General features: G+C 47.9%; 9 protein-coding genes across 21 annotated transcripts; 5 read left to right on the top strand and 4 right to left on the bottom strand.

The window, feature by feature from the left end:
• Positions 1-30: 30 nt before the first annotated feature.
• Positions 31-1,138, top strand: LOC136184329 (ras-related protein Rap-2a-like). The gene has a single exon (XM_065971213.1). It carries the CDS (start codon positions 334-336, stop codon positions 874-876), a length of 543 nt encoding a protein of 180 aa, XP_065827285.1. The 5' UTR covers positions 31-333; the 3' UTR covers positions 877-1,138.
• LOC136184313 (snRNA-activating protein complex subunit 4-like) lies at positions 1,062-4,700 on the bottom strand. The gene is made up of 16 exons (XM_065971195.1): positions 4,493-4,700; positions 4,146-4,441; positions 4,024-4,086; positions 3,862-3,969; positions 3,743-3,815; positions 3,608-3,689; positions 3,472-3,549; positions 3,357-3,423; positions 3,140-3,301; positions 3,016-3,083; positions 2,780-2,957; positions 2,633-2,724; positions 2,488-2,582; positions 2,337-2,425; positions 2,214-2,285; positions 1,062-2,151 (listed from the first exon to the last, which is right to left on the bottom strand). Exons 1-16 carry the CDS (start codon positions 4,692-4,694, stop codon positions 1,237-1,239), a joined length of 2,640 nt encoding a protein of 879 aa, XP_065827267.1. The 5' UTR covers positions 4,695-4,700; the 3' UTR covers positions 1,062-1,236.
• LOC136184322 (microspherule protein 1-like) lies at positions 4,691-6,609 on the bottom strand. Of its 3 annotated transcripts, XM_065971207.1 has the most exons (12): positions 6,480-6,609; positions 6,307-6,422; positions 6,163-6,258; positions 6,001-6,110; positions 5,837-5,945; positions 5,639-5,777; positions 5,447-5,584; positions 5,299-5,397; positions 5,179-5,246; positions 5,045-5,131; positions 4,859-4,987; positions 4,691-4,798 (listed from the first exon to the last, which is right to left on the bottom strand). In XM_065971207.1, the coding sequence occupies exons 1-12, from the start codon at positions 6,523-6,525 to the stop codon at positions 4,715-4,717; spliced, it is 1,221 nt and encodes a 406-aa protein (XP_065827279.1). In that variant the 5' UTR covers positions 6,526-6,609; the 3' UTR covers positions 4,691-4,714. The 3 variants fall into 3 exon arrangements, with proteins under 3 accessions (XP_065827279.1, XP_065827277.1, XP_065827278.1); XM_065971205.1 differs by having other exon boundaries at positions 5,447-5,777; XM_065971206.1 differs by having other exon boundaries at positions 5,447-5,777; positions 6,307-6,419; positions 6,480-6,608.
• Positions 6,535-8,206, top strand: LOC136184326 (GDP-L-fucose synthase-like). The gene is made up of 11 exons (XM_065971210.1): positions 6,535-6,788; positions 6,834-6,948; positions 7,005-7,058; positions 7,109-7,183; positions 7,236-7,309; positions 7,362-7,495; positions 7,545-7,609; positions 7,665-7,731; positions 7,779-7,858; positions 7,911-8,010; positions 8,055-8,206. The coding sequence occupies exons 1-11, from the start codon at positions 6,550-6,552 to the stop codon at positions 8,108-8,110; spliced, it is 1,059 nt and encodes a 352-aa protein (XP_065827282.1). The 5' UTR covers positions 6,535-6,549; the 3' UTR covers positions 8,111-8,206.
• LOC136184308 (rotatin-like) lies at positions 7,938-19,194 on the bottom strand. 11 transcript variants are annotated; one of them, XM_065971184.1, is made up of 38 exons: positions 19,124-19,183; positions 18,428-19,074; positions 17,580-18,374; positions 17,415-17,522; positions 17,154-17,350; positions 16,769-17,100; positions 16,481-16,595; positions 16,075-16,422; positions 15,713-16,021; positions 15,586-15,654; positions 15,437-15,528; positions 15,189-15,387; positions 15,041-15,142; positions 14,841-14,989; positions 14,634-14,793; positions 14,390-14,578; positions 14,217-14,337; positions 14,066-14,159; positions 13,961-14,017; positions 13,734-13,907; positions 13,389-13,628; positions 12,949-13,335; positions 12,831-12,894; positions 12,563-12,781; positions 12,348-12,506; positions 11,867-12,300; positions 11,758-11,814; positions 11,555-11,708; positions 11,362-11,506; positions 11,026-11,313; positions 10,874-10,974; positions 10,743-10,823; positions 10,562-10,688; positions 10,319-10,509; positions 9,993-10,266; positions 9,832-9,935; positions 8,685-9,786; positions 7,938-8,591 (listed from the first exon to the last, which is right to left on the bottom strand). In XM_065971184.1, the coding sequence occupies exons 4-37, from the start codon at positions 17,443-17,445 to the stop codon at positions 9,742-9,744; spliced, it is 5,808 nt and encodes a 1,935-aa protein (XP_065827256.1). In that variant the 5' UTR covers positions 17,446-17,522; positions 17,580-18,374; positions 18,428-19,074; positions 19,124-19,183; the 3' UTR covers positions 7,938-8,591; positions 8,685-9,741. The 11 variants fall into 11 exon arrangements, with proteins under 11 accessions (XP_065827256.1, XP_065827254.1, XP_065827252.1 ...); XM_065971182.1 differs by having other exon boundaries at positions 17,154-18,374; positions 18,428-18,976; positions 19,031-19,074; positions 19,124-19,194; XM_065971180.1 differs by having other exon boundaries at positions 8,685-9,199; positions 9,250-9,786; positions 17,154-18,374.
• On the top strand, positions 8,247-9,822 carry LOC136184325 (uncharacterized). The gene is made up of 5 exons (XM_065971209.1): positions 8,247-8,387; positions 8,446-8,515; positions 8,566-8,660; positions 8,719-9,502; positions 9,547-9,822. Exons 1-5 carry the CDS (start codon positions 8,268-8,270, stop codon positions 9,699-9,701), a joined length of 1,224 nt encoding a protein of 407 aa, XP_065827281.1. The 5' UTR covers positions 8,247-8,267; the 3' UTR covers positions 9,702-9,822.
• Positions 18,861-24,178, top strand: LOC136184311 (cartilage oligomeric matrix protein-like). Its single transcript, XM_065971193.1, has 18 exons — positions 18,861-19,193; positions 19,251-19,324; positions 19,388-19,965; positions 20,021-20,123; positions 20,179-20,258; positions 20,314-20,412; positions 20,871-20,964; positions 21,016-21,210; positions 21,266-21,436; positions 21,492-21,619; positions 21,685-21,897; positions 21,954-22,223; positions 22,288-22,395; positions 22,450-22,963; positions 23,025-23,443; positions 23,502-23,674; positions 23,728-23,867; positions 23,924-24,178. The coding sequence occupies exons 1-18, from the start codon at positions 19,162-19,164 to the stop codon at positions 23,926-23,928; spliced, it is 3,396 nt and encodes a 1,131-aa protein (XP_065827265.1). The 5' UTR covers positions 18,861-19,161; the 3' UTR covers positions 23,929-24,178.
• LOC136184321 (uncharacterized) lies at positions 22,278-25,844 on the bottom strand. Its single transcript, XM_065971204.1, has 2 exons — positions 24,686-25,844; positions 22,278-24,628 (listed from the first exon to the last, which is right to left on the bottom strand). The coding sequence occupies exons 1-2, from the start codon at positions 25,822-25,824 to the stop codon at positions 24,358-24,360; spliced, it is 1,410 nt and encodes a 469-aa protein (XP_065827276.1). The 5' UTR covers positions 25,825-25,844; the 3' UTR covers positions 22,278-24,357.
• On the top strand, positions 25,837-27,467 carry LOC136184328 (D-amino-acid oxidase-like). Its single transcript, XM_065971212.1, has 10 exons — positions 25,837-26,081; positions 26,142-26,256; positions 26,305-26,384; positions 26,444-26,515; positions 26,566-26,620; positions 26,667-26,768; positions 26,820-26,893; positions 26,941-27,058; positions 27,108-27,209; positions 27,268-27,467. The coding sequence occupies exons 1-10, from the start codon at positions 25,888-25,890 to the stop codon at positions 27,424-27,426; spliced, it is 1,071 nt and encodes a 356-aa protein (XP_065827284.1). The 5' UTR covers positions 25,837-25,887; the 3' UTR covers positions 27,427-27,467.
• Positions 27,468-27,479: the final 12 nt, after the last annotated feature.

Here is a 27,479-nt window from a genome sequence, read left to right as displayed (position 1 = left end):
CCTGAGTAGCACACGGCACGCGCACGCGTGGTCTGTGTGCCGTTGCCCCACCCTCCTATAAAGAGTGCATGTGGCAGCGCTGGTCCGTTTTTGGGAACGCTTAGTCAATAGTCAGTCGGACGTCCAACTCAATAATCGCTCGACGCGATTCGAATGGAATAATCGATTCGATCGCAGCAACAAAAGTCTCGAACACTGCAACGCTCGATATCCGGCGCGTGGAAAAAAGAAAACGCGACGTACTCTCTCCGTCGCCGAGCGCGTTCGTCCCTCTTATCGCAACGCCTCTCGCCGCCGCGTCCGTCGCGGCGAACAGCGTAGATCGTCGTCGCGATGAAAGAGTACAAGGTCGTCGTTCTCGGCTCGGGCGGCGTCGGCAAATCGGCGCTCACCGTCCAATTCGTTTCGGGCACGTTCGTCGAAAAGTACGACCCGACGATCGAGGACTTCTATCGGAAGGAAATCGAAGTCGATCAGGTGCCCGCCGTTCTCGAAATCCTCGACACGGCCGGCACGGAACAGTTCGCGTCGATGCGCGATCTCTACATCAAAAACGGGCAGGGTTTTCTCCTCGTCTATAGCATCATCAACGAACACTCGTTCGCCGACGTCAAGCCGATGCGCGAGCAGATTCTTCGCGTCAAAGGATCGGACACGGCGCCCATTATTCTCGTCGGGAATAAGTCCGATTTAGAAATCGAGCGCGAAGTCGCGTCGAAGGACGCCGAACAGTTGGCGACCGAGTGGCAGTGTCCCTTCTTCGAGACGTCGGCGAAGACGCGCGAGAACGTCAACGACGTCTTCGCCGAAATCGTTCGCGAGATGAATGCGAAGAGTCAACCGCCTAAGCCGTCGGGTTGCTGTACGCTTTTGTAGGGGAGGGAGGGAGGGGACCCCACCCACGTTTTTTTCTCCTCACCTCTTTATTCTTTCTCTTCTCTCTCTTTCTCTCTCTCTCTATCTGACTGAGTATTTCATGTCTCCTCTTTTTTTTTCTTTTTCCCCCGCTGTGTCTGTTGTAAGATTTAAAAAAATCGTTTTTTTCGGTCATCGCACGAGCTTTTTCCTTTCGTTTGCCTTTGCTATCAATTTTATTTGTCGTTTCTATTCTATTGATTAAATGCCAGTGCCACTTGAAGTATCTAATCATCTAATCTCGTTAGGAAAATAACACGCATTAGTTAATATAGAAATTTGGGAGTTGCTCTGACGCAAAGAAAAAAATGTGAAAAGAACTTACTTGGTCGCTGCTTGCGGCGCCAGTCCTGTCATAATCGTAGGCCAGAAAAACAGACTTCTAAATCGGTTTCGGAGGAGTTGATAGTCGTGACTATTCTTCAGCTCGTCCGTGAGTCGAAACTGATGGGCCTCTTCGTTTTCGCTTTTCAGCAAACTCTTAGCGGAACTGATCAGGCGTCGACGGCTCATAAACAAACAGCGCAGGCCAATTATAGTGCACCAAGATGCCGGTAGGAGAGGTACGTCGAGTTGAAACGAAGGGTCCGGGTGAGACGACGACGTTTCCTCTGCACTGACTTCGCGCCCTTCTGCAGCCGCAGCCGCTCTCTTTCGAATAGTCTCCAACGCTCCGTTCACGTCGACCCTGAAAATGCGCAGAAGAAGCGAAAGAGGAGCAAAGAGAGGAGATGATTCAGAGACGACGGCGGTGGCTTTTCCTCCTCGACTATTGCCTGGTGTGTCGTCGAGAACGGCATCGTACTGGGGACCGTAATGATACAAAAAGGAGTCTTCCTCGTCGTCATCGTCGTCATCGTCGTCGTTTTTCTCCTCCTCCTCGCTGTCGTCGTCGTCGTCGTCGTTGTCGTCGTCTTCATCCTCTTCATCCTCGTTCTTGAACAGTGCTTTGTCGACTTTGGGCTTTCGTTTCTTGAACGTTCTCCTCGTCTTACGTCGACGCTTTCGTTTAGGAAGATAAAGCGGATCGCGCTTCTTTTCCCATACATGCGCCGCCGACGCGAGATGATTCGTCGTTTCCTCTTCCTCGCTCTCGTCCAGGTCGTTGCTCGTGACATCTTCCTCCTCTTCCTCCTCCTCCTCTTCGTCGTCACGTCTATTGCGACGAGACGGCTGGGACGACGTATGTCGTCGCGCTCGTCGCGCTGCGTCGGCTCGTATATCGCTCTCGGTAACCTGCCAAGAGAACAAGATTCAAACCAGACCCCCCGGGTGCTACGACTATAAAGTGTCCTTACGCCGTCCTTTGACCTAAAAAGCGATCCGCGTTTTGACTGGTTCATGAATTTTTTATAAAAATAGTCTTCCACCTAAGAAAATAACTTTGATTATCCGACACGTTCTTTCGTTACCTAGGCTACTTCTTCGAACGTCGACAGACGCGCCCATCGATTAAAACACGACCGTTTGGTTCGATTCGCCATTCTCTGAGCTACTTCGGCCCAATTGTCTAACAAACGAAAATGGAACTATTTCGCGTGATCAATTAATTAATAACGCTCATACGCATACCGCGTCCCACTTCCGCGACGATTTTCATCAGACGCGAATCTTCTACGCGACGCCAATGCTTATGGGACAACTTGGGATCGAGACGATGTACGTATCTAAACAAGCGCTTGCGTTTCGGTCAACAAAGTCTGCTAATCTCTCTAACCTTTCTCTCACTTGACGTCCACTTCGTCCTGGCAAAAATTTGGCAACGCTAGCCCACTTGAGGCCAAGTATCCGAACATATTTCAGAATAGTCTTCCCAAAGATAAGATAAGACGCTTGCACGAGGTCACATTTTTTTACGCCGTACCTGGTCTTCTTTCATTGTCCATCGTCCCTTCTTTAGTCTCGGATTGACCGACTCCCAACGAGATTGACATTGAGCGGCCAAACGATCGCCCACGTAGTCGGCAATGTCAATCCATCGAGAGTTTCCGTAAAGGCTGATCGCTTCGATCAGCCGCGCGTCTTCATCGTCCGTCCATACCCTATAAAAGAATTCGGTCTTTCCAAGGTCGACGACTCTTCGTTCCATTGTCAACCAACCGGCTTTGGAATAATGGATCGGCGACGCGTAGATACCGTTGCAAGCAACTCACGGGAGTCCGATTCGTCTGATAAAAGATTTCACAAACTTTTTCTCTCGTCCCAAAACGAGGCGTTTTTTTACCTTTAGGCTTTCTGCTATCAAGCACCAGTTTCTGTCACCGTGTTTCTTCACCAAATCAACCAGCTCAGCTGACTCTTCTTCCGTCCACTGTGTCTTATTGATACGCGGGTGATCCACCATGATCCATCGGGCTCGACAGCTGGATGCACTGTGTTCCATGACCTATTTGGATGAAAAATTGAAAAAATGACACGCTGACGCATTCATCTTATGTTACTTCAATTTCTACTTGATACCAGTCGATCATGCTAAAATCTTTCAAAAGAACATCATCGGGCAGTTTCCTATTGGGAAATTAATTAATTGATTAATTTGATCCTATTTTTTACTACTTTATTTCTTCCAATTGCGCTTCTATTTCTTCGCGTTCGGACGAAACGTCTTCAGCTTGACTAAGAAGAGCATTGAGTCTAAGGGCAGTAAAAACAATCGGAATGTTTCTACATTAAAAATCCAATTCGCCACTACCTTGACATATGAGACGTGCACTTTGCCTCGAGTGTCTGCATCTTGACGGCTCGATACAACGCCGCTTTATTCTGATCACTCCCTGACAGAAAAAAAAAACAATATCAGGTATTCACCCATCTTATACATACATACAATTCCTTGGCTTTTCAGCCGACAAGCAAGCGACCGCTTTCCTCAGCTTGGTGTCCTCGTTATCAGGAGGCGGCTATAAAGAATGTTATAGCTGGCACAAAGAATTCAGATATTCTTACGAGTCCACGGGCATCGGCAAAATACGGTCCCAAAAACCGTTTTAGCGTCAAGCATTTAATCCCAACCTTGCCGCTCTTGCCCTTTGACGCACTTTCTTCAAGAGAGGCCTGAAAAACGAAATTTAATTTTAAAAAACTAGATGACAGACGAGAACTAGTCACCCTGTTGGCTTCAATTCTCTGAAGCCCCGTGTCTATTTCGCAAATCTTTTCCTCCAACACCGCCTGAAAAAATAAGATTGAACATAATTTCAATTATAACCCCAAGGCGTTTCGTACGCCACCTGATATTCCCGATTGAGTCTCAGTATCTCGACGATTCTCCCCCTCTCCCGATCGCGAAACGGCGGCTGGGGTTGCTTGACTACTTCGCGCAATGACGGCGGCTGTTTCGCTTCGGGAGGGGCCTCGATCTCGTTCAATCGAAGTCCCTCGAGCTCTTGCAGTTGATCGGCTGTGTGACGCCGTATCTCGTCGAGAAGACAGTTCACGTCCGATTCGGTGACGGTGAACGCGTACAGATCTTCGTTCGACAGCAAATAGGAGAGGAGATCCGATGCGCTGTCTCCTTCGAACAGTTCTACGTACGCGGCAAATCGACTTCAATCGTGCGTGGCGAGTTTCGTCGGACCGTTCGTCGATTCTTCGGCGTCATCCAGCGCGTTTTCTTCGATTTCGTCCTCTTCCGAGTCGGTTTCGTCCGCTAGCGCTTGTTTCAGACGCTCGATGTCTGATAGGAGCGAGTCGCGCTCAGAGTAAGCACTTCGTCCTTCGTCCATTTTTTTGGACGACGTTCGCGCACGTTCGATAGGTGTGACCACGCGTAACCTCATTTATCTATGGTCTAATTTTCTCATACGTAATTTGCGGCAGGTTTTGCGCACAGAGAATGCACTAGATCGGTGTTAACGAGAAACGTAAAGGCCAATTCTCCAACCTAGAATAGTTTTCCAACATCATGGATGATGGATGGCCTTCAAACAATTTCATTACTTACTTCAACAACGGAACTGTGCCGAATCTTAGCCTTGCTTCCATTCAAAACGGGTTTTCCGTCAATAAAGACGGGTCGCTTTCCTTCATTGAAGAAGAGAAATTCGCCATCGGGCTTCATTTTGATAACAGCCTTGAGAAAAGGAGAACTAAGGCCAATGGACATACGTAGCTACCGTAGTGAATCTACCTGTTTCCTTGAAATTTTAGATGCTGGGCCTTCAAGTGACAGATCGACGTCGACACTGAAACTATCTGTAGATCGGCCAACAGTGATCTAAAGTGAAATACAGTGGAAACTACGAAGTGTCAAAGGAGGTGTACTTCTTGAGAGCGCATCAAGTAACGAACAATGCGACCCTTCAATACAGCAAACGTTTGAGAATCAAATTCTTGAAAAAAAGAAAAATTTCACTTGATTAATCTTTAACTCAGTCATCTGACCTTGAGCAGTGGAACCTTCAACGAGCGTCTGCCATTTCGGTATGTCCTGCTCTAGTCGCCTTATAGCTCTCTTTTGCTGCCTGTCAATGTAGTTCAAATCTAGAGTACAGATGATGTTGCTGACGTCGTGGTTTTTCTTTCTACTGGCCTTGTTCAAGAGCATCGTCCCGGACAATCGCCGAGTGTAACTGATCTTTTCGTTGCTGCTGGTCTTTCTCCGCTTTTTCCAATTGTTCTTCAGCATCGGAGAAGCTCATCAGCGTATCCCCGTGAAGCATCGGTTGAACTTTATAGCGGAGGGGGGGAAAAACAGCTAGGTTTTGACGACGATTTTGCGTACCTTTTTGATCTTTCAACAGACGATAATGTTTCATTTTCAACCAGTGATCGTAAAGCGACTTTGGAGTTCTCGTTCGAAAGAACGTTCCGCCGTGCTTCTCCAAGAGTTCTTCAAAAGGTTTAACCATATCCAAATTTGCCTTAATTAACAAAACAAGAAATAATCTTTAGGAGAATTATATCAAAACTGTACACTTACACATGATATCTCACTGAGGAGCTTTTCTTCCTCTTTACTCCACAGTGCCTTGCTTTCAATCTCGGCTATCTGCTCCGGATGCAATTGACGAATGGCTTCGACAGCAAGCCTGAAAAGGGAATACATGCAATAACAACACGCTATATAGTGGACATCTTGTCTACCTCGATACGTAAGGATCATAGAGCAAAGCGTACCATCGCTCTTGTATGTCACTCAAAGTGAAGGAGGACGAAAATGAAACTCCGGCGTAAACCGACTCCAAATCGTTGGTCTACGTATAAATATAAAATGAAGATGGTGTCATAAACATTTTCGATTTTGACCTGCTGCACGGCAAGTATGAGAGCGAGATCGTCTGTTGGTAGCCATCCGCTCGTCATCTTGAAGAGGCGGTCAAAGTCTTCGTTTCTCTTTCGCGTCTACGGAAGAAATCGTTGAATGTGTTCTCATTCTCTCGATTTGTTTACTCCTGTTGCTTCGGATGCCTGTTGCAGACTGCTTTCCACCAGCTCGTCGTCGAATTTTCGCCTCTTTATGGACCGTTTCGAGGTTCGCATCGGCTTCGCGCTCGGTTTCTGGTCTACTTTCGCCATGAAAAGCCGTTCGGGACGCGAAAAGCAATGCGCACAGTAAGGCAAACCTTTCTTGGGAGCAGGAGAACCCTGGTTCCCTTTGTCCGCTTCCATGATAGACCAAAGAAAGCGAATAAAATGGCCGACGTCGACGAAGAAAGGAACGACAATCTTCTAACGTACGTTATGGCGGAGCAATCCGATCGTTCTACTCCGCCTCCTGCCAAAATACCTCGACCAGATGAGGAGAAAAAGATCGTCTTGGTGACAGGCGGATCGGGAATGGTTGGCAAGGCAATTCGAACAGTTCTTGAAGAGGAAGAGGCGAACGAGAAGGAAGAGTGGGTTTTTCTCTCGTCAAAGGACGCGGATCTTCGGTACGTAGCTTGCTGGTGAGCAGAGAGTGTCATAGTCTGGATTAGGAGCATGGACGAGACACGAGCTCTCTTTGCTAAGCATCATCCGACTCACGTCATTCACTTGGCAGCCTTGGTCGGGGGTCTCTTTCGAAACATGAAATACAAAGCCGATTTTCTGGTACTTTGGCGGCAGATGACAGGGCTAGATTCGTTGTGTGAGCCTTTTCAATATAGAGGGAAAATTTGCTAATCAATGATTGCGTGTTACACTGTTGCTATGAATTTGGGGTGGGTGTTGCTGTACCTGCATGTTGCCCTTGCCACTTTTTCACTTCCAGGTTGAGAAGTGCGTTTCGTGTCTGTCTACCTGCATTTTTCCTGATCACACAACGTATCCTATTGATGAAACAATGGTGAGTACCAGAAATACATGTATGCGGAGCTCTAGGCATTTCTTTGATCTAGATACACAATGGACCTCCTCACTCATCAAACTTTGGCTACGCTTATGCTAAACGGCTAATAGATGTACAAAATCAGTGAGAAATTTTTCATGTTAGTTGCAATGTACTATGTTTCGCATTGCACAAGGGCTTATCATGAGCAACATGGTTGCCACTTTACCAGCGTGATACCAACTAACATTTTCGGCTCTTTTGACAATTATAACCTTGAGGATAGCCACGTTATTCCTGGGCTTATTCATAAATGCTACATGGCCAAGGGTGAGCGTGGTTGGAACATCTTATGCTCAAGATGGCTATTCTTTTCTAGCAAACAACACTGAACTAACGGTTTGGGGTTCAGGAAAGCCACTTAGGCAATTTATTTATTCTAAGGTTAATAATGCATTTGGCCCTTACCTTCTAAATGAATAACCGTTGTCGCGGTAAGGATTTAGGCAGGTTACTGCTTTGGGTTTTGAGAAACTACGATGAAATAGAACCAATAATCTTATCAGGTAAATAGCGTATTTCAATTACTGTACCTCTAATGTAGGCCTTTCAGTTGGTGAGGAAGATGAGGTGTCAATCAAAGAAGTTGCAGAAATGATTGCCGAAGCAATGGATTTCAAAAAACCGTTGGTGGTAAGCAAAATTGTTTCAGAAGGGTCAGGTAATTGTATTCCTGTAAACAAAGTTTGACACAACAAAGTCTGACGGCCAATTCAAAAAAACGGCCAGCAACGCAAAACTAAAGCGATACCTACCTGACTTCAAATTCACTGATATAAAACAAGGTACTCTCTTTAGTTAGACGAAACAGTTCTAGTGGCCTTTTTAGCAATCAGAGAAAGCGTCGACTGGTTTGTGAAAAACTATGACCAAGCCAGAAAATGAAATTTTACGCGCGACCTGACTCCAGATCGGTGACTTTTATATAGTCTATTAGGATCTTCATATAGTATTGGCTGCTTTAAATAAAGTGGTATCTAAATCTTATTGACCTCAAAAGACGTGCGCTAGGAACATTACCAGCTGCAGCTACTCTTCTTGGATGTTCCTCGCACGACGCTGTGTCTGCTCGGGCACTTTCTCGAAGTTTCGTTTGACAGACAACCTTGTCCGTTGCCTCGAAAACGTTGGGATAACAAAACCAACAGAGATACAAGAAAAAGTCTGTTGATTCACTGTGTGCTGCTAGCACTGCAACAGATCATCTGTTTTTTTGGCAGAGCATTCCGCTCATTCTGGACAGAAAACACACAGTCATCAACGCAGAGACAGGAAGTGGAAAAACTCTCTGTGACCACATTGACTCTATTGATTGATTGCTTCGTCAAATTCACTTTTAGGCTATCTCCTTCCTTTTGTTGAGCACCTGCGTAACCAAACATTACACCCCTACCGAAGTTTAGTACTGGTTCCAAATCAGGAACTCGCGCACCAGGTAAATTTAATTAATTAAAATTACCTGAACGTTTTGGAGCGGGACACTCTTTTACCAGGTAGTGTCCGTCTTCGACTCTTTGAGCGACTCGCACGACTACAAAGCCTGTGCTGTTAGCGGCTCTAATAGTCTCACGCTTCACTCTAACGTGGCTGCTATCGTCTCCACTCCAGCCAGTCTGGCAAATTACAGTTGGCCCGTGATTCTAAAACACGTACGATACACGGTCTTAGACGAAGCCGACTTGCTTCTCTCCGGTTCAGCTCAGAAATTGACCTGGAAGATACTTGACTATCTAACGAGGAATGATCCAAAGCAGTTTGTTTTCTGTGGAGCCACGCTTCCCGCCAAAGGAAAAATGGCAACCCAGTCTCTGATTGAGCGATGGCTAAAGAGAAATAATTTGCTGGATAATTCGTCCTTTGTTGCGTCTCGCGGTGCCCATCGACTAGTAAGAGGTCTGGACGTGGAATTTGTTCCCGTTTCGTCGACTGAATCGAAGTTTGAAAATCTTCTCGCGTTCATACGCGAAGAACGATCTAAAATCATCGTCTTCACCAACACGGTGGCGACTTGCATAGATCTGTACTCGATGCTCGTCGATAGGTTGACTCAGAGGAAACTCGGTCGACTCGACAAGACGGTTTCGTCGGAAATGAGATCCAAGACGCTTCGGGAATTCGCTCGAGGCAAACTGGATGTTCTCGTCTGCACCGATTTGGCGTCGAGGGGATTTGATATTCCGAACGTCGAGACGGTCATTCAGTACGATTTTCCGGAGAACTCGACGGCGTTTCTTCATCGTGCCGGTCGAACGGCGAGGGCAGAGCGAAAAGGAAAAGGTAATTCGTCTTTGAGCTACGTCAGAATTTTTTACCGTTCCTAGTTATTAGTTTCGTACTTTCCAATGAAACGGCGCTGGCTGACTTGGTCGAGAGCGCGTGTCTGAATGGAAACGACGCGTCGACTTTCGAGAGAATTTTCAGTAGGAAAAGAGCTCTTCGCAAAAGGCTTGGCGTGAAGCAAGGAGCAGCTAAATAATATGTACATGTAGACTCTACGTTTACGTATGCATACACCCCTATTTCTGATCCTGAGAATGTACTCCTCGTAGAAGCGATCGAACCTGTGAGCAATTCGTGATTAATAAATGCGCGTATAGTATTCCTACCTTTTGGCTTGAGTTCGTTAGAGCCTGAAGCGTGCACAAAGCCGGCTCGCTGATGGTGCTGTTTGAACTTTCGGCACAACGAACGAGAAACGAGAGAGCGTTCCCTGAGATATAAGACTTTTTTTCGTTCTTTCTCTTTGTTGATTGTGACGGTGACTAACCGTTGCTCTGAATGCTTAGTCTCGCCGTTGGATTGACGCTGGCGTTGCGAAGAACGAGCAACGAAAGCGCTTGTGTTCGAATTTTGGCGTTTAGTCGTTGGGCTTGGTCGATGATAAACGGTATGATGTCGTGGAGTTTGGCTACCATTCGTTGACCTTCTTTGGTGAACGTTACGTTGACGAGAAAATTCAACCAGAGGCCAAGTCGCTTTTCTTCGTTCGATTTCTTCGACGGATTCTTGGTCATTGCCACGAAGTGGCTCAAGAGATTATTCTGCAAAATATTTGGGTCGGCCAAGAAGAAATCTTAGACGTATCCCGCTTACTTTCCAGATGACCGACACGCATTCGGAGTTGAAGGCGACATTCGAAAGAAGTTGAAATAGCAGATTGAGTTGTTCTGCGGACTGCAAACTGCTCCTATCCGCATCGACTGTCAGCAGTTTTCCGGTCAACTGAAGAACGTTATGGAGAAGTGAGACACCAGAGAACTGCGAATGAAGCAACGAGGCTGACGCTGCAAAAAAATAGATTTTCAACGACACAAACCTTTTTCTCGTTTATCTTACCCTGCTGGCAATGACCGGTGAACGTGACGAGTAGACGGAGCAATGATTTCATCAGCTTGTGGTACACCAGACCTAAAGACCACAGGGGAAGCAGAATGTCAACAATGCCATTTTCTATAGCCGCTATCTACAAAGGGAGAGAGCATTAATGATCGAGAAACGCTAATTGCGCATCATTTACCTTTGCGTCTTCGCTATTGGCTAAAGCGTTGTTAAGCACTGCTAAATCCAGTACAACTTCCTTCAGAAGTGGCTCCTCCGCCTGTTATAGTTAAAATTAGTACTTCACTTCTAACGATACCAACGCGATACTTTTTTCCGGCCAGATTGACTCATTCTGGGTGTAGACTCAATGGCCTTCAGTTGACCAACTTTATCTTTGAGATGACTGAATGTTGTCTCCAGGAATCCAGCTAAAAAATGGATGAACACCGGCGCAACAAATCAAATTATTATTATTGCACCTTCCAATGCGGCGTTTTTTGCTACAATGCTGATAGCCAGAATGGCCTTGAGTGCAGCACTCAAGGCCGTCTTGCGCTTTGCGCTCTTCATCGGCGAGTCCCAAGACTTGAGGAGCATAAGAAAAATCGCCTTTCCGTTTACAAGTGAATCCGAACTCTCTTCTAGAAAAGAAAGAAATCTTTCCCTGAGCCGAGCAGACGAGAAAAGTTTCGCCAATATTTCAGAAAACAAAGCCAACTGATGAACAGGGAACAGACCGTTTGATTCAAGACGAATTCGAAGTACATCTGGAAAGACAGCTAGCTATAGAGATAGGCGACCATTCGAGCACGTACTTAAAAATGCTTCGAGAAATTCGCGATCAGCACAGCACGAGAGGAAGCTATCGATTTCGGACTCGGCATTACATGAAAATCCCAGGACGATTCTCTGGTAACAGGACAGCTGTTCAAACATCTTCCAAACCGTCTCACCAAAAACCTAATCAAAATTCAATAAATTTGTTTGTGCGATGTTTATACATGATACCATTCGATTTCCGAAGCGCCACAGAGCAAACGATGACGACATTATTTGAGACGACGATAACTCCTTGCAAGACTCCACGTCGTGGATAATCAAGGCCTGAGCAAAGGACAAGACTTCTGCCAACGCGTCTGTTAGCCTGTAAAGCTGGAAACGCCTAAAAAATGCAAATGATTTAGCCAAACCGGCGTTTCAAATAGAATTACGCAAATCCATCAGAAATATCCAGACTTTCGTTCCACGATGGCCAGTCGGTTACAATCCTACGGTGCAAACATGCCTTTGTAATTAAAATGCCAGGTAAGGGGCTCTTACCGAGCCAGGTGCATAGCTATGGCGCGTTTCACTATGTTCGAGGAAACTTCTTGGGGAGACAGATTAATGAAACATTTTAGGAAACGGCAGTAGCTCTCGACAAGCGACGACGAAACGATTTCGCAGTCCTCTTCCACATCGGTTCGTCGATCGTGCGGCGTTGACGTCGCTCCCGGAGAAGGAAGACGACTGATACTGACAGAATTGACAGACAACGAATAAGGATTTCTGGAAACAATTGGAGTGGTTGCCATGGAGATGCCGCGAGGCGGCGAAGGGAGAACCGCAGCGAAACGGAGACAAGAACTGGGATCAAATCTTGCCAGATCGCTGCTGATTCTAGCCAGAATATCGCCTTTGAGCAACGACTCAATGATGTCGAACGGAACTACTTCCGCTCCGATTTGCGCGACCACCGTCAGAAACTCCATAGCCTAAGCAATGAGATGAAACGTCGAGTTCGTGAATCTGGGCTCCAAACCTTTTGTCTAACGATGCACGCCTCATTCGAATCGAAGGCGCACGCGGAGGCTTTATGCCATAGCCACTGGGAGTCTTCGCCGATGGAGGGAAATAGCGCCTGACATCCCACAACAGATTCGCACAGCAAACTAGAAAGACCGAAGCCGGCGCAGCGAACCTCGAGCACAGAAATAAAACGGACTTCCTCAGTTCGCGAATGACGACCTTACTTACCTCCGGTTCTCTATCATTGACGAGAGACCAAAGCCAACAAAAGGGGCTTTTGGCATTCTCTTCTATTGATTGCTTGACGGCGAGGTTAACCCAGTCGCGACTGCCAAGTCTCATCTCTCCGGCTACATGAAGCAGGCAGTGAGCCGAGTTTCTTATTATTCCTTTTCCCATAAACGAATCGACGGCTCCCGTTCTACTATTGTTGTACACATTTAGAATCTGAAACGACAGAATTAAGGCTTTTTAATTAAAAAAATCGTTTTCGTACCTTGATGAGAGACATTAGAAATCGAATCGAATAATCAGGCAACTGTTTGCAAGACCAGCAAAACCTAAACAACAACAACAACAATTCGACAAATACCAAGGGTGAAATAAATTCTCACTTGTCGGTGATGAGAAATAAATTCTGTAGTACTATTTCTAGAACTCGCAGAGTAAAATTGCCTCGCTGATGATCGAGTTTGAGTCTTTGAAGAAAGCTGTCCAATACGGTGTTCCATTTCCAATCGTTCGACGCGGATTCCTTGTTCCACAGCGCTGTGCACAGCGAAACGGCACTATAGAATAAGAACTGGGACTCGTCTTGGGAACTATTGTCTCTTAAGCAGAAGTTGATTGCAGACGATTCCGCATTGAAATGCGATTTCAGCCAACGAAACAAAGGCTTTCCAGTGGATGACGACAGAACGACGAGATAGCGATCGAAGAGACCAAAAATAGAATTTAGAAAGTGTTCATCGTCGCAATTTGAAGGAATGACGGATAGAAACCTAAACGACAAAAAAAGTAGCAGCAGCAGCACATGATTACGATTTACAAATACCTATCAAATGACCGAGTGACGTCGTCAATAACTTTTTCTAGTCGATCGGCTGCGACTGTGCCTCGATTTCCCCCCAACTCAAGAGGTAAAAGAACCAACTTCAACCGTTCTAAGACGTCTAACGCATCCGTATGACTGTCGGCGCCTTCGAGCAACCGCAATTCAGTTCTGATAGCCGTGTCGGGAAGAAGACTTCGCAGTAGCGCAACATCGCGTTCGGAAAGAGGACAAGGTGCACTCCTAGAAACGCAAACGATTAGATTTATAAGAAAATGCAAACATTATTTTGTTCCAATGCCACATTAAGGGTTTTAATTAATTAATTAAAAGGAGATTTTGTCTCACGTCTCGTGACTGTGTTCAAGAGTGGCCTCTACGTCATCGCCAAACATCGTCAGATGCCAGGATATCCTTAGCATCTGCTGTAATTCGCCGTTTCCATTCGCATCGGATAGCGGGATTTCACATTTTAATCTGTGCTGGCTTAGACAGCTGGCACCGGTCAAAAATAGAGAAAATCTGCAGACAGAAGCAAAAAATTAATTTGGGGTACGACTACTTTCTTATCTTACTTGTCGGTCAAGTGTTTACTGAGAATAATCTGAGAATCGTTATCGTTTTCTTTCGTTCTAAAAAAATCCGTCAACCTGGCAGTCATTTCAACGGATGCTTTATACGATAAAGCAACTTGTCGAAAAAGGACGACGTGAAATAAATAACTCGTGCGCTGACACATCTCAAGCTCCTTTTCGTCGAGAAGACTAAGGCCTCCTTTTTGAAAAAATTTTCAATCAACTACCAGTCCTACGAAAAGAGGTGCCAGCTCGCCTTTGATGAGAGCCTTGTAAAAGCCAATGTCTCCGCGTAGCTCCTCACAGACCGAAGCATTGGCCAGAGAAAGCAGATACAGAAGACTTGTGACATTTGGAAGTAAACCGATTGTTCCACTCTACAAATAGGGATTTCTCGAACGACGCTATTACCCTATCAAATCGACGTACCTTTCTATCTTCTTCTACTAATTCCAGTGCCATACCGACTAGCTTGTAAACCATACCGGCCTCTAGCACAGCAGAGTGAACGTCTCGGTTTCGTAAGGCGATAATCAGCTGTCCTCCAGCAGATTTCCTCAGAGAAACATCAATGTCGGTTGACAGGAGAACAGAAAAAAGTCGCAAGATGCTTTTGTCCTGCCAAAAGAAAGGAGATTCCCCTATGCAGCAAATCAACGCTCAATCTGCTTACGTCGACTCGGCTAGGACTGCCCGTGGAGAGAATGTCGAGACTGAATCCAAACTGCGGCATAAAAATGTCATTCAACGAATCGACCTCAGCTGCGCAAACAGCGCGTGGATCCTTTCCAAATAGCCGCTGACAAACGGCCGACAGCGCCCATCCTCGAATCCTAAAACAATTTCAAATAGCCCCACTCTCATTGCATTTTTCTCTTACCGAGCATTTCTCGAACAAAACAGCCTACAGAGAGATTCGACTCTCTTTGTTCCTTCTGATAGCGGCGACTGCTTATCGTCTCTCTCGGTGAAAGGATTTAGGTGACGCATGACGACGTGGTTGAACTCGTTGTCATCTCCCAGGCAGCCCTAGAAAATTTATTTTAAATGCCAGACGCGGCAGATTCAATGGTGCCGTACTTCAATGTAAGGAAGAAATGCCTCCAGGGATGAGAAAAGAGACGGAGAGGTGTCGAGAAGGACAAAGAGTTTTGTCAAAATCTTTAAACTCGACGCAGCAATCTAAGTAGAAATTTGAAATAATCGCGATGTTGTTTATTATTTGAACCTCTTTAGTAGTGTCAAACAGCCCAAAAGCGGCCACCTCGCCGATAATTTCTCTTTCCCAAATCAACGCTTCGTGGGTGATATTTTTCAATTTTCCCGCAATCAATTGATACGATACTACGCGGACTTTTTCCGACGGGTGAGCCAGTAGCTTCAGCACGACGTTAACGGCTTTCGTTTTCTCTCTCTGGTTACCACTCCTACGTATTATGTCGCAGAAACGGGCTATAAACGCGATTGTTTACTTACGCATCAAAGCAAGAACCAAGCGCCATATCAACAAAGCCTTCAACGGGATAGTAGATCAATGCTGGAATTCCTGCTTCTATTGTTTCTAAATCCTTAAAGAGTCACGTAGAGTAATACGTACGTCGGTGTAAAAGATAAGGAGAAAGTACTTGCTCGTTTGATAGACAGCGATGCAAGGAATTGAATGACTCGATCAAAGATAGCGCTCCAACAAAAACCTTTTGACCGGCCAGAAAACTTAGACGACGGAAAACTGACCACGTTTTTTCTACTAACTTTGTATTGCTTCTGATCCGCTTTTTGCATGTACGCTTCCAGCTTCTCGCGTACGAACGGATGCACAAGGTACATTGACTGATCGATGACCAGAGTCGATATTGACTGTTGCAATGATAGAGGAATCGAATCGCTCTCGTCAGCGTTCAATGCCGAGCGAATAAAACGAGCCAAAGCAACGGCTAGAGCCGCTCTGGAATTCGCCAGAAGCGAAAAGCGACACGACGTCGCATCGCAGGTGGCGAGCTGATGAGATAAATGAAACAGACGATCGCCAAAGTCTTGCAACGCCTGGCATAGAAGAGACCCCTGGGGAAGATAAAACGTAGACTGACCGTTTTCGCTCGAGTATATCTGCCTACCTGCGTTTCAATCAGAAACGTGTTCGCAAAGAAACTCCATACTTCTATCAGACGAATAGCTTTGCTTATTGCGCAAAGAGCCGACGGTACGAGAAGGTCCGATTTCGTTGCAGATAAGCTCGCAATCATCACTTGAAGTCCAAATTCTTCGATAGGCACGTGAACGGGTAAGTCCACCTGATTGTCTGAATCGTCGACGTCGAGTCCTTTCGCACTGACTAGCGCGGGATCGCGAGACGATTTCACTCGCAGGCGAATTTTGTCCGCTAGAACGGCGATGCAATCCATAGCAACCGTCGACAGGACGTCGTTAGCGTGGCCGCCGCGAGAGACGAGTTTCATCAGCGCCTATCGTGAATTTATACACATGACATGTGACAGAGGCTACGCGTCCCGTTTCATTTACGTCGACGAGACGGGGTCTCTGTAGAAAGACTTCGGCTGGAAAATCCGAAAAGAGAACGTCTCTCGCGAAGTGACACGACTTGACCAGAAGATCGAGTTCACTTCCGTGTAATTGCCTAAAAACGCCCAATAAGTCTAGAGTAAACTAAACTACATGCGCATGCAGAAGCCAACGCCCAAGTTTCCATACAGCTAACTAGCCAATATGTTGAACACCGTGGTCATGCATTCTATTGACTAAGTTTCCTGTATCAAAACTCGGACGCGACTGCGCTGATGATATTCATACGCTGTAGCCGAATCCAAAATCTGCTCGTCGTTCGACGACAATTGAACGAGAGGAAAATAACTATCGGGCGGACTACGACACGACGGTTCCACTATAGCCTGATCTAGAGTCGGAACGATCGCCTCCGGCAAGGAGGTAGCGTCGTTCGCTTCAATAGTGAGAGTCGAGGACGGGATCGAAATCTCGGCCAAAGATCGATTTGGAGGTAGGTGGAGCAGTTTCTCGACTATCGCGTCGATTTGACTGCGATGCTCTACGTCGAGCGAGCCGCGCAGTCGCGATAAATACTGCATGGCGCCCAGAGAGTTCAATGTATCGACTCCGCTGCTGCACTGAGGTAAAAATCTTAGTCTACGCGAGAAATCGAGTTTTTCTTTCGTCTTACTGCGACGAGACGATGAAGCAGGTCTAAGACTTCGCCTTTCATTGGAATTTCGTCGCGATTGAACCACTCGAGAAGGCTCTTTGCGGCGTCTTTGCGATGGACCAAGTCGGCGGCGTCGACAATTGCGTTATCGAGCTTGAATTTGAGACTTTTTAGTGCTCCGACACGAACTTGGGACAGTCTGTGACCGAGTTTTTCTATGATCGAATCCAAAACGGCGATTTCCATCGTGCAGGCGTTACTACAGTTATTTTTCGTTACTACACAAAGCGTAACGTGCGTTACGAAGCATTGCGCGGGAAGCGCGGGACGCGTGGGAGTTCCGAAAAAAACTTCCTGGAGAAGCAACGTCCTGTCGGACTTTGGTGACTATTGGATCACAGCCAGAGGCACGGAGAGAGAGAGAGAGAGAGAGAGAGTCCTTACAGTGAAATTATGCACTAATTGGCTTGTGATACAGTGGTGATAGCATCCGCGTAACGCATCTCTCAGCAGTCGCCTACTTTATGCAAAAATAGATAGTGAAGCGCTATGAAGAGGGAAGGAACGAAGCTCTGCGAGGAAGCATGCTTAGAAAGGCCCGACATGTTTGAGTCAACGACATCGAATAATTTGGGCTCACTTGAACAGTTATAGCTACTAATAGGTTTGGGGAGGTGACTTCGTCCAACCTTGGGGGTCGCCAGCTAGCGTCTCTCTGTGACCAGAGCCAGATGATGCACAGTCGTGCAGGCGTGAAATAGAAACCGCGGTTACAGGTTTCCTAGCCGGCAGCATTACATCTTTTTGTTGGCCAAACATGGTAAACATCGCTCCGACCTAGCTGGGAGCAAATGCGACTAATTTTCTACTTACCATCTGTTCAGCGACCTGTTTCTTGGCATTCGTGCACTGATAACCTTTGATGTAAACAGAGTCTGGCGGCTACAGTTTAATTAGGACTAAACCGACCCGGCTTCCCCCGTTGCTTGTCCCATTGGCATACCGTTTCGGCGCAAAATAACTCGTTTAAGGTGTGGTGTTGTTCTTTTTGCCAAGGCAACGCTTGCGACACTGCCGCCTGCGATAGATTAGATAGTCGATGCAGTTGGCTTCTCCCGAGAAGTTCCCAGATATGATCAGTCGATCGCGTGCTTGTAAGTGTCCGGTTCCGCCCTCGTGGTATGTTTCGACTTACCCCTTTCTGGCACACTTGTAATTGTTTAAGCCCTATTATTCGTGCTAAATTAGACCACTTTTGTTCGTAAGCAATCGAATGCCTTCACGTTTCTCACCGTACTGACTCGCTCGGAAGTGGGCCGATGGGGCGACTCCGTCTAACGTAATATTCTCACGAGCACGGAATGATTCCCGAGAGAAGATTGTCGTTCGTCCGGTCCTGTGGCGAGACGCGCCAGGCGTCGACGGTCCCCTCGGTTCCAGAAGCGTCATTTCCTCCTATAGAGTTATTCGCGGAACTTCCGCTATGCTGACGTAAGTCGTTATCTGCGTGATACAGAGAAATGACTGTTATTTTTCTATTGTTTAAAATATAGATGGAAGGAAGCCTTTCGTGCCAGCGAATGTTTTTTCAGGCGCGACGACACTTGGGGGGTGACACTTCTACTGGCAGAACGTCAGCGAGCGGTTCATTAGTGTGGTGTCGCTACGTAACTGAAACGGCGATCGATACTAAGCGATGTCGATCACGATGAAGGAGAAGCAGACGTGAAATCGTTTCGTTTGCGGACGTGGAATCTGCTGAATACTTCGATTTGTAAAATGAGACTTCCTTGTGGCGGCACGAAAAGAGGGTTTTCTAGTTAGTGCGTGCTCGCTGTCAGCTTAGGGAGGAGCATTAGAGGCGAGAGATCAATTATGCCACACGCAGACTATACTTGAGGATGAGGTCACCAACCAGGAGAGAAGGCGTCTTCGACCGCTATGAAAAAATCTGGCCAAAACACAGAAGAAGAGTCAGAATACTTTACCAGTCAGTTCGTTTTGGTCAGGAGAATGCCGACAAATTATGCAGACAATGAGAAAGTACCAAAGCGCTAGGTCAGCTTGGAAATCTAATTAGGCGCCCCGCTTATCTAATGACACTTGTATCCTCAGGACAACATACGCCTATATAAGCGCGTCCAGGAAACGAGATCGTGCAGAGCGCGAAGAACAAGTCACTATGAAAGGTAGAGTACCGTCATCTGCATCTCGTCGCCAGAATGAACGGCTTATCACCATCTTTCTTGTAGCTGTTCTAGTTCTAACACTACTGAGCCTCGTCAGCTCCATTTCCGACGCCGCCGAGATGGAACTCGACGTCATGGCAGCGACGGGCGCCACCATGACGGGCAAGCCGCCCACGCACGACTTCGGAATCGACTCGCCGAACGAGATTTTCAATCTGAACGAGGACGAGACGAAAACGTTTCTTCGCAACGTCGAGCAAAATAAAGGGTTCGTCTGGACGGCGTCGATCAAGCCGGCTCCCGCTCAGGCCGGCACGCTCGTCTCCGTCGACACGCCGCATTCTCATCGACCGGCGAACATGCGTATCTTCTACGACGCGCGACGATCGAGCTTCCATTTGGAGTACAGCGTCAAGGGCAACAACGTCGTCGCGACGTTCTCCCACGTCGCTCTCGCCGCCGATCGTTTTCACGACGTCGTCTTGATCGTGCACGAAATGAAGGCGGCGCTCTTCGTAAATTGTCTACTGGTCGGCGAGCAAGCGTTGCAAAGTCCGATTTACAACACGCCGTACGAGAAGAACATGCAGCTGAGAGTCGGCCAGACGACGGCGTTCATTCGAAGTCGCCCACCGTATCGGGTATGGATTTTAGTAGCGATCGCAGGCACGCATTGCACGTGCCCACGTTTCCTAGGGTTCGGTGAAAAACATGAAGTTCATCTTGTCCATGTCTATGTTGACTCACGCCGTGCTCGGACCTCAATGCACTTCGGAACAGAAGTCTCTTTTCGTGACTGGTATGCGGATGAGCGCACGTCCTTTCTACTGTATTGTCTAATGGGAGCTGATCAGGTCTTTTGGACATTTACGATTGTTCCGATTGTCCTGCCATTCCACCGCTTGTCGACTATATCAACTGGCTCCGTTGGACCGTAAGCCGTCCCACGTACTTGATTCGCCGCAGCTGTTGAGCCTTTTTTTTCTCAGGGCCCCTCTAAACCTCTATGCAAACACGGAAATACGACATACGAAGAAGGTGACGAGTTTGTTTCTCCAGACGACCCCTGCGTGAACTGCATTTGCAGAGTAAGTCGTCTGCATACGCGCATATATGCCATGCACGCGTACGACCTCCTTACTAATGGAACTGCTGCATGTTGTAAGCAGAAACTGGCAAGGTGGTCACTAGTCTGCGACCCGTCCTATCCGTCCATTACGCATTCCTTCCGCGTCGAGACGGAAGAGTTACCGCCTGTTCTGCGTACTGTTGGCAGGCGGTCTCAATCGGTTTCGACTTGAGTGCCGCGAGCAAATTCCGTCCCCTTTAGCCAGATGTTTGACTAGATGGAACACTAAAATGTAGGCGGCGGTCACCCTTGATTGACTTAGCGGCGTATAATTAGAAGTCCCTTCGAGACGCTCGTCCCCGGCAGCAGCGACCTTGAGCGGCCACAATGCACTAGACGCCCTTCGGCTCCTTTGGCGGCCGCTTCTTATTTTTTTGGCGGCACTCCTTTTTACGCTGTCCGGTTTTTTTTTCACAGAATAATATCGTCTCGTGCGAGCTGACGTCGTGCCCGCCGCTCGACTGCAAACTCCCGTCTATAAAATCAGGCGAATGCTGCCCTACATGCTATGGTAATTTGAACTAGAAGAGATTTTTTTTCCAACATGAATTGAACCTTGTAGTTGGTGGTAGTCGAGCGGACGTTGCCGTCACGTGGGCGCCATGGACGCCCGTGTGGGGCACGTGCTCTAAAACGTGCGGCGGCGGAACGCAAACGCGGATGCGGAGCTGCGATCGTTTGACAGGGAATCCGGGCGGACACAATTGCACGGGACCGAGCGTGCAAAGTCAATCCTGCAATACCAACCACTGCCCAAGTATGGGTTCGGAAACGTAAAGAAAACCGTGCACTGTTATCTCTTCGTTCTGTAGTACACGGAGGCTGGAGCGCTTGGTCGTCGTGGTCTAGCTGTTCTGTGACGTGCGACAGTGGAGTTCACTCGCGCACTCGCTTGTGCTCTAATCCAGAGCCTCAATACGGTGGACGAAATTGCTCGGGTAGCGCAGTGTCAACAGGCGTGTGCGTCCTGGAGGAGTGTCCAAGTAGGTGTCGAATTTCTGGAAGCGGAACTTCATTAACTTTCTGTTCCTGTTATAGACCCCTGCAAGCCACACCCGTGTTTTTCCAAAGTTAAGTGCAATCCTCTGAGTGAAACCGAGTACGAGTGTGATCCGTGTCCGGTTGGCTACACTGGTGATGGAAAATCGTGCGAAGACGTTAATGAAGTAAGGACAGGATGGAAGAGCTGTGTCTGGCTGGCTGGCTCTAAATACTTCTTTCCTCCTTTTAGTGCAGGAAGGCGAATCCGTGCTTTGAGAACGTGAAATGTCGCAATAAGCTAGGCAGCTATCGATGCGATGCCTGTCCAGCGGGATTTTCCGGCGGAAAAACGAAAGGCTCCGGTCTGGTGCAGGCAAACGCGCGAAAACAAGTATGCACCGACATCAACGAATGCGCCACCAACAACGGTGGATGTCGCCATTCGTCGTGCATCAATACTCAAGTACGTACAAATAAATTACCTCGCTTTTCCTTTTTGATTTTTTTTTTCTGGCGAAGGGCGGCTTCAAATGCGGTCCTTGCGATCCTGGATATTCGCGAGAGAATCGCGCCGACGACCAGTGCGTGCTGGTGAACGTTTGCCCGCTCGGCTGGCACAATTGCACGGGCAATTTCAAGTGTCGACCGTACGGCAATTTGTCGTTCGTGTGCGTGTGTCCCGAAATCGGGCACTACTTCAAAGACGGACGATGCATCGTAGACACCGATCTCGATCGCTACCCGGACGAGGAAATCGCCAATTGTACGTTCGGAAAGTTCTGCCAAAAGGTTCGAATAAATAAAGAAGAGAAAGAGAAAGTGGGATCATTCACAAACCGACTTTTTTCCGCAGGACAATTGTCCCACCGTTCCCAATAGCGGACAGGAAGACAGAGATGGCGACAAAATCGGCGACGCCTGCGACGAAGATGACGACAACGACGGCGTCATCGACGAAGAGGTTTGAATCTAATAGATAAATCAACGACGGAAGTTATGACGTATATTCGTCTAGGACAATTGCTACTTGATTCCAAACGACGAACAAGACGACGACGACATGGACGACGTCGGCGACCTGTGCGACAACTGCCCCAATCTCTACAATCCCCTTCAGCAGGATTACGATTCGGACGGTCTCGGCGACGCGTGCGATCCTGATCCGGACGACGACGGAATTCTCGGCTCCGCCGACAATTGCCCGCTCGTGAGCAACGGCGAGCAAATGGACGTCGACAACGACGGGCTCGGCGATCACTGCGACAATTGTCCGTACGTGCGAAACGTCGACCAGTTGGACGTCGACGAGGACATGGTCGGCGATCCGTGCGATTTCAACACCGATAGAGATCGCGACGGCATCCAGGACGACTTGGATTTGTGCCCGAGAAAGGCGAACGCCGCCCAGCGAGATCACGATCGCGACGGTTTCGGCGACGTGTGCGATAGCGACGACGACGACGATGGCATACCGGACAGTACCGATAATTGTCGAATTCGAGCCAACCGTAACCAGCAAGACTTGGACAGTGAGAAGATCGAGCCTATATAAAACAAACGACTTAAACAACTAAAACGTTCTTTGTCTAGTGGACGGAATTGGGGACATATGTCAGACCGATTCCGACGGAGACGGCTTCGACGACGACGTCGACGTGTGTCCTTTCAATAAGGAAATCGATCGCACGGACTTCACCATGTTCCAGCGCGTCAATTTGACGTCGAAACCGAAAATGCCGCCGCGCTGGCGCATTCAAGCTCGCGGTTCCGAAGTCGTTCAGTCGGCCGACAGCGATCCGGCGCTCGCCGTCGGATATCACTTTTTCGGCGGCGTCGACTTCAACGGGACGTTCTTTATCAATACGGACAAGGACGACGACTACGCGGGATTCGTCTTCAGTTTTCAGAATAATCGCAAATTCTACGCCATCATGTGGAAACGATCGACGGAAACGTACAGCGAGAGGAGACCTTTTGTCGCCGTCGGTCGAGCCGGCTTGCACATCAAGGTCCTTAGATACCTCTTAGATACGACCTCGAGTTTGATTCGTTCGGTTGACGTTTTAGAAAGTCGTGTCTAGAAGTGGGCCCGGGCATCGTTTACGTAACGCTTTGTGGAACACCGAGTCCACCGCAAATGAAGTCACCACAATTTGGCGCGATGAAAATGAGGTGGGATGGAAGCCGTATACCGCCTACAGATGGACGCTGAAGCACAGGCCCCAAACCGGACTCATTAGGTAAAAGGACGTCGATCCGTTAGTCAATAATTTCACTCGTTTCTCACCCCTAGGGTCGTGATCTATGAAGGATCGGAAATGATTGTCGACTCCGGCGATCTGTACGACTACACGCTCCGCGGCGGACGTCTCGGCTTCTTCGTTTTTTCGCAGCCGCGCGTCATTTGGTCCGATTTGAACTACGCGTGCAGAGGTATGACCACAGCTAGGCTTCTCTCCGTCTAAGTTTTCACTCTCTCAATTGTTTAGATTAGACAGTCATTGACCTATTGCTAGAGAACATTGGGGACTCGACATTTTCGCTCTCAACACCTACATATAGGCCTATACAGTATATATGATCATACACTTGACAGAACGTGACTGCCATTCGCTTTATTCCATGCACACGTAGTATACGCATTTATGACGTACCTATCTTTTCTTTTGAGGACGATGGAGTGACAGTATGCGAGATAGTGGGAGCTTTCTAACATTCGATACGAAATAAAACGCTTTGCTGCAGTTCTCTCTCTTCGACGCGCGACTCTGGCTTTCCTTCGAGCTATTACGCGATTGCAGAGGCGGGCGACAGCAGGCGCGATGCCCAGTGGAGACACGGATACTAGTATCCACCATGCGCATGCCTTCACTAGCGCGTGCGCGCTCGTTTCTGAATAAATAAACTAATACATTTTCTCCGTTCATCGCACAGCTGTCAAATGACGTGCTTTGCTCCGAAGCTCTTCGATGCGCGATATCTCTTTGTCTCGTTTTGGTTTTGGCTCGGTCTTTTTCTTTTCCGTCCACTGCTCGTACTTGGCTTGCGCTTGCTTCTCTCTCTGTTCTTTATGAACGCGCGTTTGCTCTTCGAGCACTTCCTGACGCTTCCTCGATTCGGCGATTTCGCTTTTCCACTGGTCCCGCTTTTGACTCAACCACGCGTGGAAGTCAATTACTTCGGTACTGGTAGAACTAATGCCCCAAGAATAAATCCCTTATTACAGTAATATATGATTCTTATTTTGCTACCTGCATCGTGCTTCTGAATCCGACCTGGATCTCACACTTCGACGAGCAAACATCAGAGGTGACGGAGTTATACTTGGTGGTCTTAGGCTTGAAGGACTTGGAACAACTCGTACAGGCCTATGCTTCTTTCCCTGCAGCGCCGACTCACTGTACATCATCAAATCACGACCAGACGGCACAAAATCCATCGCTCGATCCTGATCAAACCAATTGCCGCCGCCGCCGCCACCACCGCCTCGTCTACGCGAAGAAGTTGAAGCAAATAAAACGCGCTTTGGTTTTGCCTTTCCTCGAGGCGGAGGAGGACATGGAAACGGGTTGGGAGTATGAAACATGTACAGTTGCGATCGGTCTCCTTTGAGCCACGTTCTCAGCGACGAATCGGCGAACTGATGCGCTCGCCTATCGCCGTTCTCTCTCAATTTATCAACGGAGACAACGAGGTCGCGTTCCCGTTCTTCAATCGATTTCTTCTGCAAATTCCACGAGCAAAACGTCAGACTCCGTTCGCATTGCTTGCACTGAGGCTTCGACTGCGATTTCGCCAAATCCAAAGCAGTCGACCCAGATTCATCCAGAACACTGATATCAGCGCCTTTTTCCAACAAAGCGCAAAGACACTTCCAGTTTCCCATATAGGCGGCCGCGTGCAACGCAGTGCGTCCCGACGGCGCTCTCTCGTTGACGTCGACTCCTCGTTCTAACATGCGCAACAAAACGTCGAAGTGGCCCCAGTGGGCGGCGACGTAGAGCGCCGTCCACGCGCGCTTTCGATGCCATGGCGACGACGACGGCGCGCCGTCGACGTCGACGTCGCCGCGCGCGAGAAGGGAACGCGCGTCGCCGCGCAAACTCGAGCACAATAACGCGTCCCAATTCGTCCACGTCGAGAGTCGAATCGTCGCCTCCGAGACGATGTCGCTGTGCTGAAGATTGGTCGCGTCCGGCAAGTCGACGGCGTCGAGATAGCTGAGGCGTTGGAGATTCGACGGAATGCCGAGCTCTTTTTCGATGTGGAGCTTGAATTGGGAGACTTTCGTCGTCGGGTTGATTTTTTCGAGATCGACGACGACGTCCGTTGGCAGCTCGACGCGTAATTTGAACTGGGCTTTCGGCTTTCGAGGCTTTTTCGCGAACATCTTGTTGTTGCTACGGCAAAGCGCGCTAGGTAGGTGAAGCGAAGCGAAGGGTAAAGGCACGTGATGAATCGTCGAATTGCCGTCGTTGGTGCCGGAATCATGGGCCTCTCGTCGTCGCTGCACTTGGCGACGAGCCTGCGTCTCGACGGCGTTCCGGCGACCGTGGAAGTTTTCGCCGAGACTTTTTCGCCGCATAACACGAGCGACGGCGCCGCAGGACTGTGGCATCCGTTGCCGGACAGCGGACGCGAAACGGAGTGAGCATTTTATAACAAGCGCCGACTCGAAATTTCAATCAAAAAATTTCAAATTCCAAGTTGGGCGTTCGCGACGTATGATTGGCTGCGGTTTCTGATGCGGAAGCCCATTCACGGGTTGATCGGAATTTCCGAATTTTCGGGTTTTCGATTAGTATCTCAGGACTTGGGACAGGTTTGTTCATTAGTTAGAATAAATGCTTGTATTTAAATAAATGTGCAGGAGGATCCTATTTGGAAAGACAGGATTCCTGGTTTTTCGTTTTTGACCCGAAACGAAATCAAGAAAAGGGGGTTTCCAAGGTTTGTGCTGCAATGTCAACTGCTAATAGCTAGATAGATGATTGACGTTATCTTTCTAGTGATGCCGCCGGATTTGTCTACTTGGCAATGATGATTCAAGGAAATCGATATTGCCAATGGCTTTTTGATTGGTAAGTGGACTCATTCCCCAAATTAGTTAGACTCAGATTTCATTTTGCAGTGTCAAGCGTCTTGAAATAAAAATTCACAAGCAGAAAGTGGAGTCCTTTAGCCAGGTAGAGAGACACGTATGACAGGTGCCTTGTTTATCTACTTTTGTAGTTTGTTGGCCAATTTGATGTCGTGATAAATTGTAGCGGACTTGGAGCAATTTCATTGTGTAGTGATAATGAAGTTGAGCCAGTAAGAGGTCAGATTATCAAGGTTTGAAATACTGTATAGTGTACTTCACATTCGAATAAGACTGAGTTCTAGATGGAGGCTCCTTGGATTAAGCAGTTTATTATCTACAACGGAAAACATCAGAAGAAGGCATACGTCGTACCATGGTGAGTGTTTGAAGGGCTGAATGTGGCAAGAGTGACTGTTTGAATAGTGTTGATTACGTTGCTATTGGATCGACGTTGCAGCCGGGAAACTGGGATCGAACAGTTAATCCAGATGACCGAAAAATGATTCTGGATATGTGCTATGAGCTGGAACCAAGCCTCAAGGTACATTCTCCGGTGATTTAAATTAATTTTGATCAATTTTTTGCCGCAGAAAGCGCGCATAGTCGACGAATGGGTGGGTCTGAGGCCAGGGCGTCGATCAGGAACACGTGTTGAGATTGAGGCCGTTTCCTATAAAAATGGCTCAATACAGGTGACGCGCATGTCATGATTTTTTTGCACCAAGTAAAAGCGTTTTTTTCTATCTTTAGGTTGTTCACAACTATGGACATGGCAGCAAAGGACTCACTTTTCACTGGGGCTGTGCTCAAGAAGCAACACGACTGGCATATCAAGCACTTGGCGTTGTGGGAAGACAAAAGCTCGCTGATCAGCTTTACGGACTCATAGAATTTCAGTCAAAAATGTAGAGCGGTTGCACTTAGTATCATACTCACGCACGTCACGTGAACGCGCTCCTCTC

This window comes from Oscarella lobularis, chromosome 3 (assembly GCF_947507565.1).
Source record: "Oscarella lobularis chromosome 3, ooOscLobu1.1, whole genome shotgun sequence".
Taxonomy (NCBI): Eukaryota; Metazoa; Porifera; class Homoscleromorpha; order Homosclerophorida; family Oscarellidae; genus Oscarella; species Oscarella lobularis.
Note: the sequence above shows the minus strand (reverse complement) of the source record. Positions and strands in the feature narration are given on the sequence as shown.